A 19795-nucleotide genomic window follows, 5' to 3' on the forward strand; every position below is an offset into this window, starting at 1 on the left:
TATGCTAAATGGCATGTGGTCTCCCTGTGTCAGCCAGGCCAACAACGGTGGAGAGATCCTGCAGCCCATGTTCTCAAAATGAAGAAAGGAGTGAAAGGAGTATATTTCAAGATCTGTGCCCAAGTCTCCCAGAGGAGGAAAACCGCCAGTTAGCATTGGTGCTCATCAAGCAAGAGGTCAGTGCTTATGTAACATGCGTTGTGTGGTCAGGCACTGTCCTGCGTCAGACTCAATCTCAAAATATGCGTGTGGGATGCAGGCGTGCTAGCAAGAAGGTTAAACCCCATGGGGCTACAGTGTCTGTTGCAAGCACGACTGGAAAGGTGTCGGAGTGAGGTTTACTAAGTCCACAGCACTTTACCCATTGGCTACCGTTATACTTCTAGCTCACATTTCTCCCTTTTAAAAAAAAACCAAGTTTGTTACAGTTTGTGGTTAGTTTGTGTCACATGCTCACTGTGGTTTTTTGCATTTTGTGTCTGTGTGTGTGTGCTTCCGTGGTTCTCACTCTGTCTTTGTATGCTTGTCTGTCTGTTTCACAGGAGCTTGACTTTGATGACCATAGCACTGGGTATTTTTTGCTGAAACAAGAGAATGGTGAGGCAAAGCTTATCCGGAAGCACCATATCAAGGATATTCCTCCAGAAAGTAAGAAAATCTCATTTTTATACAGATATAACAATAACACAACAAGTGTGAACATTCAATTTCAATTTGCTGACTTTATTGTCATTATTATTATTATTTTTAGTTCTCCTTCTGTTCTTCACACTTCTATTCTTTTTTTAGTTTTTCTCTCCTCAGGAGTCAGTAGAAAGACAACACAGAAAAGCCTTTCTGGAAAGCCTTCAGAAATTACTTCGGAAGGCAAAAGAGTGGATACAGAGGAGCACCGAATTTGCACTTTTGAGGCCCAAACCAGAAGCAATAAAAGAGTGAGAACTGAGTCTGAAAGTAGAGAAGCTAAACAAGGAAAAACATTAGAAGAAAAAGATAGGTTTCCTGTTCAGACAACTGCTACCAAGACACAGGCTCCTGGGTCATCCCAAGTTGGAACCACATCTGCTCAGAGTTCAGCTGTCCTGCTCTCCCAACCAACTGAACCTCCCAAGTGCCCTGCAGTGCAGTTCCATGCCCCAGTTTCAACATCGCTGCCTACATGCACACAGAGTAAAGTCCTGATTCAAACCTCCCAGGTTAGGGTTCAGTCAGCTCCACTTCCTGTCTCCAAAGCTCTCACTCTCCCTCCTCTGCGGTCTCTTAAATCGGCCCCACCTCCCCCAGTTCTTTTCCTCCCGGCTCAAACACCAGGCTTACCAGGTCTGCTTTCAAATCATGCGACAAATATTACAAATCCCTCAGCGCAGTTTCATTTCTCACCTGTCAATCACCTGGTCTCACAAGGCCAGGTGCAATGTAAGCCAACTCCGGTGCCAGTATCTCAACAACAAGCTCCTCATTTTCAGGTTTTGCCCCAAACAACACGGTTCCCTAATTCACAACCAAACCGCATTGCCGCAGCAGGCCAGGTCTTGCTTCCAGCCGGTATAAGCCCATTCCAATCAGTTTCATCTCCACTTCAGCCATGTCGTATGCCAGTCTCCTCCGGTCTTCCGGTGCCCCCATCTCTGCCTACAGTTGTCAGTACTATTGCTCCAGCATCCTGTGTTGTGCTGCATCCAGTGCCAGCAGCTCAGGCTCAGGCTCACTCTAATCGATTCCAACCCCCACAGGTTCGAATACCAACTCAGACTCAGGTTCTGCCTCGAGCAACTCACATTCCAGTTCCAGTCAGCCCACAAGGTCAGCAAAATACAGCAAAATGTACTGAGACTCTGCTTCCATTTACCCATATCCTGGCTCCATCAGTTCCAATTCATGCTTCTTTTTGCAGCGTTCCAACACCTCAGTCCTATTCTATGATCTCACCCAATTCAATGAGGACACCGCCTACTGCAACACAAAATCTCATTCCGTTGGCCCCTCTCCCTTCAGTTCAGATTCCTTTACCGTCAACAATGTCCTCTTCTCCATGCCCCCAAGCCTCTACTCTCACTTCAGTTCCACCTCCTGGTTCACTTCCTCTGGCATCATCTCCAGTTCTCTCAACTGTATCTCCTCGTCCATTACCCCAAATTCAATCTCTATTCCCGGTTCAATTCAGCACGCCTCCTGCTTCATTCCAACAGAATCTTGCTCCATGTCCAGTTTCATCAATTATGCCCCTTGGTCCACCATCCGGAAATCCAGTTCCCTTATCAGTTCCAGCACATATGATACCTGTTGCACCTTTGCCAAGTTCCGCTTCATGCCTAGTTCCACCTAATCCTTCTGCATGCCAAATTAGATCAAATATGCCACTTGTTGCATTACTCCAGAATTCAACTCCAACTCCAATATCAGCAACTAGGTCTTCTGCTCCAGTACACCAAGTTCCACCTCTACCTCCTGTCCATTCTATCCCAATGTCTTTTCAGTCAGCACTTGAAACTCCACAAGTCCCATTGACCTATCCATTAGACAGTTTCTTTGCATCCCTTGACCCAATGCACGACTTGGAAGAAGAACCAGATTTGACAACATTACATCCACCCATGTTTGACCAGGTGAATATGCTATCAGAACATTTGTCCTCTGGGAGTTCCCAGCTATGTGTTTCATTGAGCCAACCAGGCATTCCCCCCCAGACGCCCTGCATCACATCTGATCAGTTCTCTTCAACACACTCAGAGTCCCTCACACTGTCAGAACAGTCTCATTCACCCTCAGCAAATGTGGACCCAAACAGACAATTCAGGAACTCTCCCACTTGCTCAGATCCACCTAATGTGTCAGCACAACAAAGTAATGGAAGCTCCACCACCATTGAAAATGATGTTCAAAAAGAAGGCCAAGGGCACAGTGAGTCTGTTCTGGGGAGGCTAAGATCACACTTCAAGACTCGTCAAGAATCCAACAGGACGAGACAGTCTGAGGTACAGAGTGATAGCCTGAACGATTCAGAAGAACCCAAAACAAGCAAGCATCAGCTATCAAGTGAGGGGCCGATCAATCATGCAGAAGGACACATGGCCTCTCAAAATGACATGGCATCTCTTAACAATGATTCGGCAAAGGATGTCAAAAAAATCGACCAGAAAAGGTTGGCCAAGCCTGGAAAGTCCCAAGCATGCAAGAACCAGTGTGAGGTGTGTGACCGGGTCCTCAGCAATGCCTCTGCACTGGAAAACCACTCAAGGCTTCACACTGGAGAGAGGCCGTTCTCATGTGACAAATGTGGGAAAGCGTTCCCAAGTGTGAGAGGCCTGAACCGGCATGTCCAGATCCACGCCGAGGAGAAGCAGCATCAGTGCCCTGAATGCGGCAAAAGTTTTGTCTACCACTTCACTCTTACCAAGCACCAGCTCATCCACACAGGGGAGAAGCCATTCCCCTGCAAGGTCTGTGGCAAGCGTTTTTTGGCCAAGGCGGACCGTGCAACTCACATGCGCATGCACACAGGAGAGAAGCCTTACGGCTGCACTCTGTGTGGGAAGAAGTTTAAACACCGGATGGCACTGAACATGCACATGCAGGGACACAGAGGGGAGAAGCGCTACAGCTGCCCAACTTGTGACAAGGGATTTGTGGACCTAGGCAATTTCAAGAGGCATAAGCGTATTCACACTGGGGAGAAGCCATATGAATGCAAGGTCTGTGGCAAGAGGTTCACTCAGTCAGCACACCTCAAGAAACATGTCAACACACAGCATTAGTTATATTACCGTAAATCCTCAAATTGTGGCCGGGGTCTTTTATTTACTTAGGCTGCACAGTGCACAGGCCTTTTTTTGATGCAGACTTTTATTAGGGGCAGGCCTTTATTTCTTACTTATTATACGGCTCTTCAGAATGTTCCAAAAAGTTCAGTTGATTTGAATGGGGCACCCCAACGTTCGCAGGTCTGTAATTTCTTGAAAGTCACTGCTGCGAAAAGTTTTGACAGGTTTTGTGCTTCTAATTCACATCTTTCATATCATCCGCAAGTAGTCCGGTCATTTAACATAGCGGAAAGTCATTGTAACTTGAAGTCAGCAAGTAATGGGTTGCTATGCAACACCTGGAACTTTAAAGTTCTATTAGCCTGAAGAACAATTTTTCATTCACAAAACTACAACAAAATCATTAAAAAGGGGTATTTTGGAGCAATGTCTCCTATCGTTTTGGCAAGTAACTGTAAAATAACAAATTCGTCTTAACATTTCTTTTTTTATTGCAAACAGCCCATGAAATTAGCCATCAACATTTAACATGAGCAGAAGATGTATTTATGAAATGCATTCATTTAAATTGTGATGTCTGCTTTGTGCTGATGGACTGATGCTGGTAGGCTACAGTAAAATAGGCTACCGGTACCTTATTTTACCCCCAGCCTGTATTCGGGGCCCGGCCTTTATTTGTCCATAACGACCACGCCCCCGGCTACTATCTGAAGCCCGGCCTCTGATTGAATCCCGGTCTTTATTTGAGGATTTACGGTAATTATAGATTAGTAGTGAATGCTGTATACAGATGGTTGGTTTTTAGTACCTCCACCAAGTCCAGTTTGTTTGTGTGTCTGTCTGTTTGTTTGTTTGCCTGTCAGCAGGATTACTCAAAAAATATTTGGTGGATTTTCATGAAGGTGTGTAGCATGGGCCAAGGAGGAGCCCATGACATTTTGGAGCGAATCCAGATCAAGAGCCAGATCCAGGGATTTTTAACTTTCCTTAACATTGCAAGATAGGGCGTTGTTTTGACATCTGCTGGTCTTGGTACACCATTGGCCTTGGCAGAGGTCATTTTTAACAGTCTGTTAAAGTGATTTCACTGATTGGTGTAATAGTAATGAATGTGTTACAGTCATTGTTTGAGATGGATTCATACAAATGAGATACTGTAACAATAACTTGACCTTTTTGGGACGAGCATTGTATACATAAATTATTCTATAAACAGACTTCCAAGTTTATTTTTTATGAAAAAATTGTGAAGGACCTTATAAAGCTTGTGTTGCTCTGTAAAATATGTTTTTTTTCTGCTTTTTTTCAGTTACTTGAAAAATAAATACTGTGTATATCTGTATCCCTCTTCTTACCTTTTCAAAGACACCTATGGATAACTTACTTAAGTTTTGCTCATGATATCAGGCTACAGTCAGTGTTCACTTATAGCATAGGGTTATAAAGTAACAACAGACACAAGAATGTTTAATGTTTTTGCAATGTGTTTTAATTCATAGCATTAAAGCTGTTCTTACAGATCTTAAAACTATTAAATGTTCATAAGTGGTCTAATTTCTGAATTGTCATATAGGCATTAGACATGAAAATCATTTTAATAGCAATTAATGAGATTAATGTAGGAAATAGATTACAGAAACTAACAGAATGTCTCAAACCATTACATAAAATATGTGATTGGAAATGATGTGAAATTGATTTTTAGTGAATAGATACTATGTACAGATGTCATTCACTGTGCATCACCTGTCACACAAAGAGTACAGGGGCAGTATTTGTGTGATGTACAATGACATGGCAGTATAACTAAATCAACTTCTCAATGGTTTATGGGTCACATCTTTATTAGTCAGCAGCATTGTTGAATTTGGGCCTCATCAAACAACCTGAAATCGTTTCCCTTTCCAGCCAGTCCCTCCATGGTCTTGCGAGGGTGTGTTATGATTTTATTTAATGTTTACATAATAAGAGAAAATGACAACCCCGTAATTTTGGTAAATCCTTGAATTTCTGTTAATTTGTGAAAACACAACATCGCCAAATCCTGGAGGGACTGCATTTTGGGTATGCTGATTTATGCCAATCTTAGAGCAAGAACGGGAGCAGACAGTAGTGTCCACAACCACAGGGGTGTTGCCAAACTGAGGGAGGAGGATCCTCCGCTGGGTGTAGTGAGAGGCACTGGCGTAGTGGTTGGCGGAACAATGGAGTGCATGCAGGTACCAACGTTGCCTGCTTTGTCCAGCACCGACAGCTTGAAAACAGGGGTGCAGCATGCGGTACGGTAGGAGTTCTGCAACACCGTCACGCCACCCTGCTCAGTTTCATTCGTACTAGTGACTAGGTTACTTTCACCCTGCTGGATCCAGATCTTCTCGACTCCCGTCCCATTGCTGTCGGTGATGTTGACAGAGATGGACCACGAAGACATGCTGCAGTTAGCTGGGCAGCTGTTGTTGAAGTCTATCACATTACATACTGGTGGGGTGAAATCTGTAACCTTTTGGAGAATTACAGAAGCAAAAGAGTCAGTTATGTCACTATTTGTCCACACACCAGCGTGCCATTTTTAATCACAGCAATTTGGAGTGTTGCAGACCATGGTGATTTCTTTGACAGTTTAACTGTAGTACAGTTATAATATCTCAAATGGTAACAAACTACGCCTTTGCACTTTGTGTAAAGATGACTGTTCACTAGGTTTCACCTTTTCCATCACAGAGAGGCGCACCACAGCGTAGTTTGAATCAAAGGTTGCCGTAGACTCCACATCAATGGTCAGGGTGACATCAGTGCCTGAAACAGTGTTGGTTGGGGTAGTGATAGTTATGGTCCCTTTAGCCTCAGTGCCAGTCCCACTGTTAATGCTGTGGCCACAAAGAGACATAAATACTATGAACACGGCATAATTGAGAATCCAGAGATGGAAGCACTGACATATTATTATATTCCTGTGTTGTGTTTGCTAGCTTGTTTCTTGAAATATGCTCACCTAGGAGGAAATTTCATGGGAAAGTTTTTGTCATTTCTTGCACGAATTGTGAACTTGGTCTTCGCCACACTGCTACTGACGGTGAAAGGTATGTCAAATGGTTTTCCTGGTTCCATGTTGTTGTCAGCCACAACCTGCAGTACAGACAACATGTATGGGAAACAGATTGAAAGATGACTGGTGGGTTTCAACAGAAGCCATGTGAAATGATTTAATGGCATTGTGTCAGGACAGCGCAAACTCATATTAACTTATACTTTGTATCAGACTACTCATACAGGACATAATAGTGTAGGTTAGGCAGGCCGGAGGAGCTTAATGATGCAAAATACAGACGTGTGCCTTTTCAAATTCAATGTGAAGACCCCTGATGGTGAAGACTCCACGGCCTTCAGTTACTGTAATGTACAAAACATAGTTACCCACCCCGCTGTTAGTAGGCTATATGGTTTAGAGCGAATTCTACCCACCTTGACTGACACTGGAGTCATGGACATCTGTGTGGTGGATTGCCTCTGGAATCGGCTAGAGGTGGACATGTCCTCCCCCTTAAGGAGAACCACGAATTCCCCTGCTGGGGCACTCTTCACAGTTACCAGGAAGTCGCCGCCTCCCATTCTCTCCACTGTTCCATTGGCCACACCTGAGCCAGACACCTCCACCAATGCCGCCTCCATCACCTTCAGACTCTCTGGTCCTTGCCGGCCGGTGAGCGTCAGCAGTAGTTTGACTGGCAAACCTAACAGGAGCGTTGGAGAAAGGGAGCGATGTTTAGGGAGATGGATAAGAAGAGATGAATGATGGAAAGAGAGATCCAAGTGAATTCAGTGATTGTTGTTGACTTCTCCTACCTGCCTGTGGTCGTCCATCAATGACTCCATACCCTGGGTGAGGCCCTTCAAATGTCTCCACAAAATCATAAACAAAAGTGATGGAACTCTGACCTGTAGATGATACACACACACACACACACACACACACACACACACACACACACACACACACACACACACACACACAGAGAGATGCATGACACATACATACATACATGCACCATACATACATGTGGCTTCTCCTGTGGTTCTCCCCTCCACAGCTCGGAGCACAAGCAGTGGGGACAGCTATGAACTACTAAACTAAGCAGTTTTAAAATGAAACCCACCAGTTACTTTGACAGTGTAGGCACTCCCAGTGTTCATGTGGATTTCCCATAATCCTGTCTGGTTTAGGGTGTCCAGTCTGATTCGCTTCAGATTGCCCACAGTCTGAATTGTTCCCAGAGGTCCTGTTGTCTGTGATGAACTCTGAGAAACACCTAAGATGAGACAGAAAGGGAAAGTCATTTAAAGGCACAGTCAGAAATTCAGGAAAAATGCTGTTGATATTTGAGCTCAACTGCCAATCTAATTAATTTACAAATGAATAACAACAGTCGAATAGCATTTATGGCAATACCCAGTGTTCACTTCCTTGTAAGTGTGCCTTGCTGTGTCCATTTAAAATCTTTTTTTTAAACTGATGAAAAACATAGTTCATTGCCAAATGAGTTCATTTTGTTGAGGTATGGGAAACTGTTCTGAATAAGGTAACTGCCTCAAGAGATATGCAATTTAAAAATCTAAGTTTCTAAACTTAGAATTCTTCTGTGTTTGAGTATCTGTTCTGAATGTGAGGGCCAGCTTTCATAAGGGAATTGAAATATACTTTTGATCTATTAATCATCATTTTTAAAGAATGTGGTACAATCTGCTACAGACTGATGTTGGTTCATCTAACCTCCTATCTTACCTGTGGGGCTTCGTAGAGTGAACGCCAGTGTAGTCCCAGTGATATACAAGGTCACATTGGAAACCGTCTCGTCCAGTAGGAAGGGAAAGGTCTCTACTTTTCCAGGCTTTCTGGCCCTCTGCAGAATTGTCACCTGAGACATGGAGAGGCAATCAAACAAAGGCAAACAGGATCAATAACAGCATGTTAGTAGAACCTTAAGTGCGTTATGGCTGTATTGTGTCAAATTAATTCCTTATCCTCTTAAGTGAAGATTCAACATCTTATTATATTCATAACAATGAATTCTTTGAGGTATATATATATTTGCTCTGGATGCTATCACTTCAGCCTTAATTGATTCAATGGCTGCGTAATCATATATTCTCATTCAGCAGTCGGACAAAGCATTAGAATCATGATGGTGACCACACAACATCACAGGAAAGGAGGGCCAACTCAGCTGACCAGGGCAGAAGTGGAGGAGTCCACAATGATATCGGTAGCCTGGGGAAGGCTGGACTTTGAAACCTCGATGGCCTGTCCACCAGAGGCCAGCGCCAGATCATAGTACACACGGAAATCCGCCCGGGGCGTGCGCCCAACATACTTAGAGGTCCTCTTTGAGGCTGTCATGAAAATGTTCACCTGTATGGGGAGGAAACAGAAGAGACGTTTGAGAATGTGCCAGTGTGTGTGTGTGTGTGTGTGTGTGTGTGTGTGTGTGTGTGTGTGTGTGTGTGTGTGTGTGTGTGTGTGTGTGTATGTGTTTTGTCTTTAATCCAGCGTACGGTTGATTTTGTGCTGCGGATCAGGGAAATGATTGTCTTTTCAAGGTCCATGTCTTTGGCGGGAGCGTCGGTGAAAATGTAGATTTGGGAGGAAGGAGGCGCTCCGGTCAGAGCCAGCTGCACCAGAGATGAACGACAAGAGTTAGGGAACGAGAGAACGATATAAGGCCCTTTAAGGATTCAAATGCATACAGTATGTTATATACTGTAACTGTAATTTATTTTCCCTATATGGTGATCATCTCCAGTCTGTACCTGAAGTCCTGAGAGACACATCTCTGGAATGTCCCCGCCCGCATTAGCCCTTAGAGCAGCGATCTGTGCTTTCATCTCCTCTGGGTTAGTAGTCCTAATCAGAGGGCCAAATTCTGTAATAATGTGCACAGTTCATACAGACACACACACACACACACACACACACTCACACACACACACACACACACACACACACACACACACACACACACACACACTTATTTCCCTTATTTGAATCTGTCGTATTTTATACAATTTGCTTATTTGATTATCCAGATTCACCACAGGGGTACATGTCCATGATTCAATGTGCTGTGGCATGTTAACAAGCTTTTGGAAGTTTCCTGACTGGTGAAAACAGTCACATCAAGTTCAAATGTTTACTTGTTGATCAAAGAGTGTGATAGAGTTTTTTCTTCCTTTTCAGCAATGCAGTGGGGTATCATTTTTAAAAATATAAAATATAATACACTCATTATAGCCTTCTGGTAATTCGACAGATATGTTCACATTCACATTTTGTATGTGTATGTAAACATGTGTTTGTATGTAGACACAAAAATCACTTTATACACTAGAGCCATTTTGCTAGTATAAGAGAAGTTGGGATGGATCCTTCACAATGGCTGGGGTGGGTCCTTACTGGGGTCATTAAACTGTACAAGGATGTATTCAGAGGGCTCATCGACTGTGCCCTTTTTGCTGTCGATGATGTTAGTGGCGACCCTCTTTGCCTCAGCGATGTCGTCAGCCATGCTGCCTGTGGTGTCAATCACAAAACAGAGGACAGACGAGCGGGCAATTCCCATCAGTCTGAGACAGGAAGAGAAGGATGAAGAGAGAAAGAGACATGGAGAGTTAACACAGGAACTTTAAAAAGAGTTTGCTCTGAGATGAATAGGCCTGAGTTAGCCATTTAGCTTTCACTGAATTTAGGACTTATTCATAAGAAAGTCTTATTCACACAGGACTAATTCTTAAAAAAGTGTAATTAACACAGGACTAATTCAAGAATGGGCAAGATTGTCATGGACAATTCCCTGGTGACCTCGCCCTTACCGCAGGAACTCATTGTTTCCCGCAGCCCCGCGGATGTCTTCCAGGAGCTCTAGAGTGGCTTGTGTTGCAACAGCGACTGCAGCATCATGTAGGGCTGCGTTGTCTGGTCTGCGCTCGTCCTTGCTGATGCCTCCCCGGGGGACCTGGGTGCTGGTCATGTCAGACGCCCCTCCATGGCTACACTTTCCTATCAGCAGAATGACCATCATCAGCCCACACATCCGGATAACCTTATTGCACAGGCCTCTCATAAACTGCAGAGTTGCAGAAGCTTTACTGGGCTTTAAAATATTTTATGGTTGAGACGAAAGTCCTGTCAAACTCAGCATGTCCCATCATGCTGCAACAGTCTTACAAATCCTACAACTAGATACTTTACTGCAGATTTAAATAACTCATCACAACATTATGAATCATTTAATATTATTTTATTGAATATCTGTTACATTAACACATTCATTACATTTAAATTATTTATGTTGCTATTCATATATGCCTACTTTTTGTTTTTAAGCTGTTGGATGAAATAACAATCACAGAATGTAAGGCACCTGAACTGAACAGAAGGGAAAGGCACCTTTACAGTCCTGTCAAACCTTAAAAAGCAAATATTTTTTGAAAAGCATATTTTCAGTGTCGGAATACGCTGTTTTGCTTTGGACAGAAGGGCTAAACAGAGAAATATTTTGCTTTTCTATAATTAGTGAGGACGGGGTCTAAGTTTGCTTTAACCTCGTAAACCAAAAGCTCTAATTCTAACTGTTCAACCAAGGCATCCTATTTGATGGCACACTATCAACAGTAATGGGCGGGGTTAGGCGCAGATTACGCGACAAGGTTCTAAATACTACGGAAAATGCGGAAAAATAGCATGCGGTATATGCGGTTTGGCAAAGGCGCAGATTAAGATGCGGTCGCAATGTACGTAAATGAGGCCGTCAGTGTGCTTCCCAACTGTAAAACAAATGATATATAGGTACAATTGTGTTTTGTGGCCACCTATGTCACATGTGTGTGTGATATGTACCTTTAGGTTTGGTGGCAGAGAGCAGACCCATGTATCCTGAGGTGAGTTTCTTCTGAGTCAGGATGTCAGGCAAGAGAGGGTTTGGACATGTACCACTGGCACAGTCATTACATGTAGGCGTTTCAATATCTGTTACACACACACACACACACACACACACACACACACACACACAAACACACACACACACACATACACACACACACACACACACACACACACACACACACACACACGATCATGTTTACACACACCCATACAATCACACACCATATTTATGACCTCCCACGAAAAGATGAATCACTGTGTGTATCAGGGGAATCACTGTGTATATCTGTGTCATGGGTGTTTTATGACTTAATGACATCATAAGATATCATAATGAGAACATCATATCCAATAAACTATGTACCTGCAACATTGTCGATGGGAAGGTCTGGCCGGAGGAGGTTGATGTAAGAACCTCTGTTCCCTAACTCCACCCAGTTACTATGGCTGTAGAAGTCCTGCAAATGTAGATAATCAGGTGATAAGTTATCCATTTACAACAACTGTTTCTTTTTCTGTGTCTTTCCCACACTTTTTCGGTCACATACCCCCCCCCCCCCCCACCCCCCCCCCCCTCCTGTGTCCCGTGTCCCCTGTTCCTTCCCTTCATTTATATTCTTTTCGCTCTTTCTCTGAACCCTTACCTGTAAGGTGTGGCAGACTCGCCCTAGTGTCTCTCTTGCTGCTTGGAAGTTCTCCTTGCGGACATTGGCCTTGACACTAAAGGTTCCCTCAGTAATGAGAGTGCGGGCCTGGACGAAGGCCTCGTTGCTGACATGGTGGGCTGGGCTGTTGGCCAAGTCACGGTCCACCAGGCCGTTCTGCATGTAGACCTGGTTGAGCGCTGTGCGGAACTTTGCCGCTGACACTTCTCCTGTGGCCGTGCCTAGACACGCTCGCAACAGCTCCTCTGCTGACGAACCCTGAAGAATCACAAGCAGTCTGTGGTGACCAGACAGACACATACGCACACTGACGTATAGGCTACACACCACTGATTAATTCACAAGAAAGACAGTCATGCAAGAAAACAGACACAGACTCATACACACTGCCTAATGACAGTGAACTCTGTAATTCACTTGGACAGACACAGACACACATCGACACACAGACACACACTCACACACACGTCAGGTAAGGGTTGAGAAATGCGTTGGTGAAAATTGGTGAAATAAGATGAACCCTATATATCGGCACAAATCATCTGAGTCATACACAAACACACACACATGTGAACACACACAGACAGAGCTTCTCACCGTAGGCTTGAACTCCCTGCCTTCAGATTCGGCTACAGCCCGACACACCTCAGTGATTTTACTGAGCACTGCACTTCCTGTGATGGTGGCATGGGTAGAGGTGCCCCCACCAACTGGCATGAAGGCCTTGGTCATTCCAGACAGGGCCAGCACCAGGAGGGCCACACAGCAGGTCGACGACATCATTATCATCTTCAGTAATAAAAGAACAATATGTCTTCACAATCATGACCTCAAGGAAACAGTAACCTCAAGATACCCTAGTTAATCATTACTACTTTAATCAAATAACTGCCTTTTATTTATTTTCTTGTATGTATAGCTGCATTTCACAACAAGCTGTCATTAGAATGTATTATTCAATGTAGATGTTGTTGCTTCTTGAGACTTTGTGCTCAAATATATATTTTCCTCAGCAGATATTATTCTGACATAAAACTTTTTACACACAACATCATTCTCCTTTGCATTCCTTCACTGAGAGGGTATGTGTATTTATACATATAAAATGTGTTTATTTGAACAAACATAAATTGGTAGTATTTTTGTGTGGATGAGATACATGTTCAAAACACATGGAAGACAGAAATAGTTGAAACACAGAAATAAAGGTGTTAAGGTATATTAATGAAAACCTTTCTGCAGTGTTATTCAGTGCATTTGAACTGAGTTGAACTTGATGGTCAAGTCGGCCCACTCTGCTGTCTGCTTATGGTTCACTAAGCCAGAGTGGGCCGACTTGACCATCAAGTTCAACTCAGTTCAAATGCACTGAATAACGCGGCAGAAAGGTTTTCATTAATATACATGAACACAGTAATAATACTGACTTTTCAGATGAAACCCTAAGAGACTCACTCTCAGGCTGGTTAGGTACCTTAGGAAGGTGAACATTCAGTATAGCAATGCTCCCCTAGTTGAAGTTACTATTATTTGCACACTCTAGTAACCACATGACTCAAATAATGAAGGTTTCCTCAGAATGAAAGAAAGCATATTTGTTTAGCAAAAGACAGTTCTACTGGAGTGAAACAAGGAAATTGGTAAGGTTATTAGAAGAAAATAGCCGGTCAACTTAATAGCCGGAAGTACGGTCAACTTCACTGTCACACATTATCAAAACAGAAATAATGCAAAACAGGCCCATCCATGCTCAAATAATCTTACACTTTTGTGTAAAGTTTAAATATGATTCACAGGTTGAACTGGACGTGTTGGGTCTTGTTTTTGTAGTACATGCTGACCACAATCTGTTCTGTTAAAAAACTTAATAGGCTTTTGTGAATAACACTAACAATAGCTATGATTAAAAATGTAAAGTATGAAATAGAATTATTTATAATATACATTTCCCTTTCAAGCTATCTATCTATCTATCTATCTATCTATCTATCGATCTATATAATTCAAGACAGACATCAAATAGAATACATTTAACTCACAGTAACATTGAAAATAATTATCCTACCTCAGTTTGAAGCACCTCACTCTTCAAATGTGCCTCCTGTTTCAGCCTACTGCCTATAAGACAGATTTGGGCATTTATATACTGAACTGTACGTATGTACGCATATCGGCCATATCTGATGTTTTATGACATAGCTTGGGTGGAGAAGGGTTGCTCATATCCTGTTATCATTGACCATTCAGGGAACCCCTTTCTGGAAGAAACAGAATTCCTACCTGCCGAGCTTTTCCATTCAACATAGGAGAGTTTGGTCAATGATTGACCCAACACACCTTTTTCATTATTGTTGGCTACACAGGAATATTGCAGTATTGTGTAATTGGAGTGTTTGCGAATGAATGAGAACACATAACATAGAAAGAAATTCCTGTTGCACTGTCCCTTTTGGCACAGTTCACTCTTTGTTTTCAGGTTTCACTCAAAACTAATGGTTCTGTCTCTGACTACAAGCTATTTGCCCTGGCAACTCCACATGATCATGATCCCCGCCTAAAGGAGGCTGTCCCAAGGTCCACAGGTCAGAGGCTTTGTTTTTAGGTGAAGCCAAACGTGACATCACACATGGCTTTATTCCTTCCCTCTTACATTCCCTAAATATGATTTCATATTGTGTTTGAACTTAAAAAACCATAAGGACCTCAGGGAATGGTTGCAGCGGCTATGTTCTGCCACTAGATGAAGGCATTGCCCTTTACATTTATTCTTGTGGCTCACTAAACTAATTTTCTAAAATAGGTTTTTGAACACCTTGACACACAAGGATGTCAAAACCAATATTTCACTTGCCTGCCAAATCTAGACAGCTTTAAGCCAACTGAGACAATCAGTCCCCTGATTGTTGTTCCTTTAGTTCAGTGCTTATGAGGTTCTAGCAACACCAAGGCTGTGGATTCGATTTTCCCGGGAGCACCCACACTAAAATCGTTTATTTTCTTTCCACCTTGAGTTACCTCAGATAAGGTGATAACAGCCAACCTACTTGCAAACCCCAACAACAGCGCAACCGTCACTGAAAAGATTGCAGCGATGTATTTCACATGACTTTATTCCTTCCCTCTTACGTTCCCTAAATATGATTTCATATTGTGTTTGAACTTAAAAAACCATAAGGACCTCAGGAAATGGTTGCAGGGCCTATGTTCTGCCACTAGATGAAGGCATTGCTAACTAAACTCATTTTCTAAAATATTTTTTTGAACACCTTGACACACAATCATGTCAAAACCGGAAGCACCCACATTTAAATAATTTATTTTCTTTCCACCTTGAGTTACCTCAGATAAGGTGATAACAGCCAACCTACTTGCAAACCCCAACAACAGTGCGGCCGTCACTGAAAAGATTGCAGCGATGTATTTCAGTGATGTATTTGGGTGTGTCACTGTGAAAGCTGTACTAACAAATCTGCCAGGTTTCAAGTCAGACACAAGACTACATAGTGAAAAGACTGGGCATATTGTGGGACGGGAGTGTTTATCCTCCAAAGTCAAAATTACCTATATTATCCCATTGAAATTAATCTGATGGGGTTGCCTACAAAAACATATCTTAAAATGATAAAATAAAAATACACATTGACACTTCACTCAATTCTGCTGTCTATTTCAAGTTCCACTATCTCCTGTGGATTTTCCAAAATCTATACATATATCCAGACATCTATACATTTTATACTCTTGTTAAAAGGCTTGAACTAAGGTAGGTACACAAGATGATCTATTTCTTGTCTCAGTGTGGTCGTTTTTTAAGACAGCAAACATGGCACAGTGGTCTTGGCATCCTTCCCCATCCAAGTTCTCTATCCCTGCTCTCAGTTCTTTAAAAGCAAGGGGCTGGTGTAGATCCAATAAATGGCTCTCACAAACCTTAAAAAATATGCACATCATGATAGCTATATGTTTAGTGCTCTCAAGTCACCTCTACTATCAACTCTTTATTGGACTGAAATTCTTTGCCATAGAAATGCGTCACATCACTTTTGAGGTATTTAATATTTGTACACCAAAACTTTTCTGGCATACAGCATATCATGGATATGTCAGTTAAGGTGTCTGTAGCTTCACAAAACTTAATTGTGAATTAATGTTGTGTTTACGTTTACATAATGTAGCGGCCACCCTTGAGTAGTGCAGTAGTGCATACTCCTTCGGACGGGCCAGAGGAATAAGCCTTTACAACCCTCCATCCTACACTCTTACTGGAGGCATGATGGTATTTCACATGCCAAGGTTAAGTAGGCACACAAAGATACAAAATGTCATGATCAATACATTTCTCACTCTCCCCCCGCTCTCTCTCTTTCTGTCCTTCTCGCTACGTCATGCAGATACATTGATCACTATGTGAACTGCATTCTGAGCTGTTGATTCTCCTCATCATCCCCTTCTCGTAATGCTGACTCAACTACACATATATCATACTGTACATGCACGAGAACTTCCTGTTCCTTCTTCCACCTCTCACTTTGCTCCCTCTCATTCACATACACACTCTCTCTCTCTCTCTCTCTCTCTCTCTCTCTCTCCCTCTGTCTGCATGCTCCTCCTTCATCATCATGATGAGTGGTAAGGTATGTGTCAAGAGTGACTGGAATGAGAAGAGAAGAACAGAGGAGGACAGAGGAGAACCGAGATCAAAGGAGGAATGACAGAGAGAAAGTTTCGCCCAAAAGACCATTTGAAAGAGAAGAGGAAGACAGACACAATGACCACATAGGTGAGAAGCAACACAGACTTTGACATTGTTGGTTAAAAAAATCCTTTTTCTAAGACATTTCCATTCCGACTGCTGTCTTAAGAAAAAGAAACTTTGAGCAGATGACTTGAATAACCTGTTCCATTCCAGGCTGGCATCTGGGGGAACATGCAGAGGACACGGATGAAACCAGAAATACGACACAGAATGCGAGTCACTTCCCAGAAACAGTTGGAATAGATACAGCGCTTGCTCATTAAGAGGTTAGTAAACATATGTGTGTGTGCCAATGTGTGGTGTGTGTGTGTGCCTGTGTGTGGGTGCAGCAAGTGCGGTCGCCGTGGCCCATAGACATATTTATGTCAATCTAAAGTTTGGTAAGTGACGTACCATGACGGTTTGAAGTGTTATAGGCTGAATATGCGTGCGGGGGGAGGGGGCTAGGTGGCGGCGGTTACAAACATGAACAAAAAAACAGGGGGGGGCGTAGCTGGAGATTGAATGTCTGAAGGGGTACGGGACTGTAAAATGTTTGGGAACCACTGACTAGGGCCCTTCATAATAGCCTGCACCTGGCCCGTCATAACTACGTTACGCCACTGTGTGTGCACCTGCGTGTGTGCGGAGCGGGGGGGTTGGGGGGGGAATGGGTTGGGGGGGTAATTAGATCAGGGAGTTTCACTTCAGACAGGAAGCCTGTATACATGAGGACGCTGGGGTCAGCAGACAGGTTCCACAGACAGAGTAATTTCATTACACACCTCTTCAGTCCTCTTGTCCATCCGCAACACAAAATTAGAATGGGAGATTTCAGAAGACATCCTATATGAAGTAGGTCTCACCACCTCAGTCAAATAAGCAAAGCTTTGCACTGTATTTCTATGGGGCTGATGCTACTGTTCTAGAACTGATTTAACAATCAGATAGGGCATCCAGGTCAATCTCGGAAGTGAAGCTGCCACTGAGTGGGGTAGAGCATGGATTGAATCTGTAGGTGTTTGTTATCTAAACGTAAATGCACCCATATGCTTGGATACACGGCATGCCAATACCTACACAAATAACACTTACGCAGATGTAACCTGCTAGTCTGTCTGTGAATGTGTTTGTTTATCTTGCACACCCTTCAAGAACAGTCTAAGCATGAAATGCCTCGGAATGCAGTTGGCTGATGGAGACAGGCTTTGACATGCTGTTGTCACGGCATTATGATGAGATTTTACGAGTGGTATTTTCTACGCTACTTCACACTGATGTTTTCCAAGAGACTGAAAAGCACCAATAACTATAGAATGGCTTCGGGAATGAACACTGAATGACTGAAAAACAGCATTTGTAGCACAGCGTAACATCTAATAAGGACTAACAAGGACTTTTTTTCCTCTAAACTGTTTGGTTAGCAGTATCTCATTTTAACAGCGCTGTTCAGGGTTATGTTTTATGGCAGCCCGTTGTGATGAATGGCTGCCCCACGGCCTGAGGCTAGCCAGGTGATGGTAAGTGATGCAATAGGCTACTGCAAAAAGTCTTCTTGATCATTATGGTGTGTAAACTGTCTGTGTATATTAAAATATTGCATAGTCACAAAGATAGTTTTTTCCCCACTGAGATCACTGATCCTTGTCAGGGATTTTTCCCTTTCTCACTCTCACCTATCTTTTTCACTCTATCTTTTCTTCCGCCAGTTGAGGCTTTCAACAGTGCACTTATTCAGTCTTCCCCCATGAGTCAGTCAGTACACCACCTCAGTTTTTCATTCTGTTACTCAAAGCAGTTTCTTTTCCTCTTCCAACTCACATGCACTGCACATACAAAAGTACAAAACAAATCTGACAGTATCTTGCCTGTGCCATGTCTTTTCCCATTCGCCTTTTCTCTCCACTGTACCTGAAGACACATAAATATTGGACTGATTTCTACTGACCTTGGAGTTCAAACAAAAACCTCTGGATTGTTTTTTGATTTGTTTTTGTCAAAATTTTCACCAGGGACAAAACTGATCAGTGCCTGTAGTTAGATATCAAAAGAAGGCACTGTCTGAGTGCCCACTCCAGCACTACTTGGTAGGCCAATCGACTACAGCCACTGAATATGGTGCTACATCACTGACTGGAAGAAGAGAACGGTAAAACTCTGACTTTCCATGTTCTAAAGTTCATTAACAGTAAACAGAAGGTTTATATCTGTAGAGATCGATTCCATGTCGTCTGACCCTTAAAATAACAAGTATGGGCCAGTCAGTGGCTAAAACAAGTGGTTTACTTGGACGTGTTTGCTTGTTCCTAAGGATTCCATTGAATTGCTGTTTTGTGGTTGCCAGTTTTAGCAGTCTAACTCAATACTGGACCAATTCCGATCGTTTTTATCCATAGTAAAAAATATGGACCCAAAAAGATCAGAAAAGGATGAAAGGGCTCAGGTTCAAAAATTCTTTCCTTTTAACCATGAAGCACCTGAACAATGACAATAATGACAACCTGACAATAAGGGTCCCCCATGTATCATTGCCACAGCACAGACTAAAGGCATACAGACATGACACGTGCCTCCTATCAGCATCACTTACAGAACTAGGTTTTAGACATTTGTTTTGCATTTATTTACAGCTTTATCACACACATACACACACACACACACACACACACACACACACACACACACACACACAAAT

The 19795-nt window shown here is 42.9% G+C and overlaps 1 protein-coding gene across 1 annotated transcript; it reads right to left on the reverse strand.

Annotated features, from left to right (window-relative positions):
- Positions 1-5835: 5835 nt before the first annotated feature.
- On the reverse strand, positions 5836-13154 carry vwa11 (von Willebrand factor A domain containing 11; the record flags this gene model as incomplete). Its single annotated transcript, XM_080838144.1, has 16 exons — positions 5836-6261; positions 6469-6628; positions 6754-6887; positions 7224-7492; positions 7605-7697; positions 7916-8068; positions 8542-8674; positions 8989-9168; positions 9312-9428; positions 9567-9679; positions 10210-10379; positions 10626-10812; positions 11653-11781; positions 12065-12158; positions 12345-12623; positions 12963-13154. The coding sequence occupies 16 exons, from the start codon at positions 13152-13154 to the stop codon at positions 5836-5838; spliced, it is 2829 nt and encodes a 942-aa protein (XP_080694270.1).
- Positions 13155-19795: the final 6641 nt, after the last annotated feature.

The sequence above is a fragment of the Sprattus sprattus genome (assembly GCF_963457725.1).
Source record: "Sprattus sprattus genome assembly, chromosome: 4".
Classification (NCBI taxonomy): Eukaryota; Metazoa; Chordata; class Actinopteri; order Clupeiformes; family Clupeidae; genus Sprattus; species Sprattus sprattus.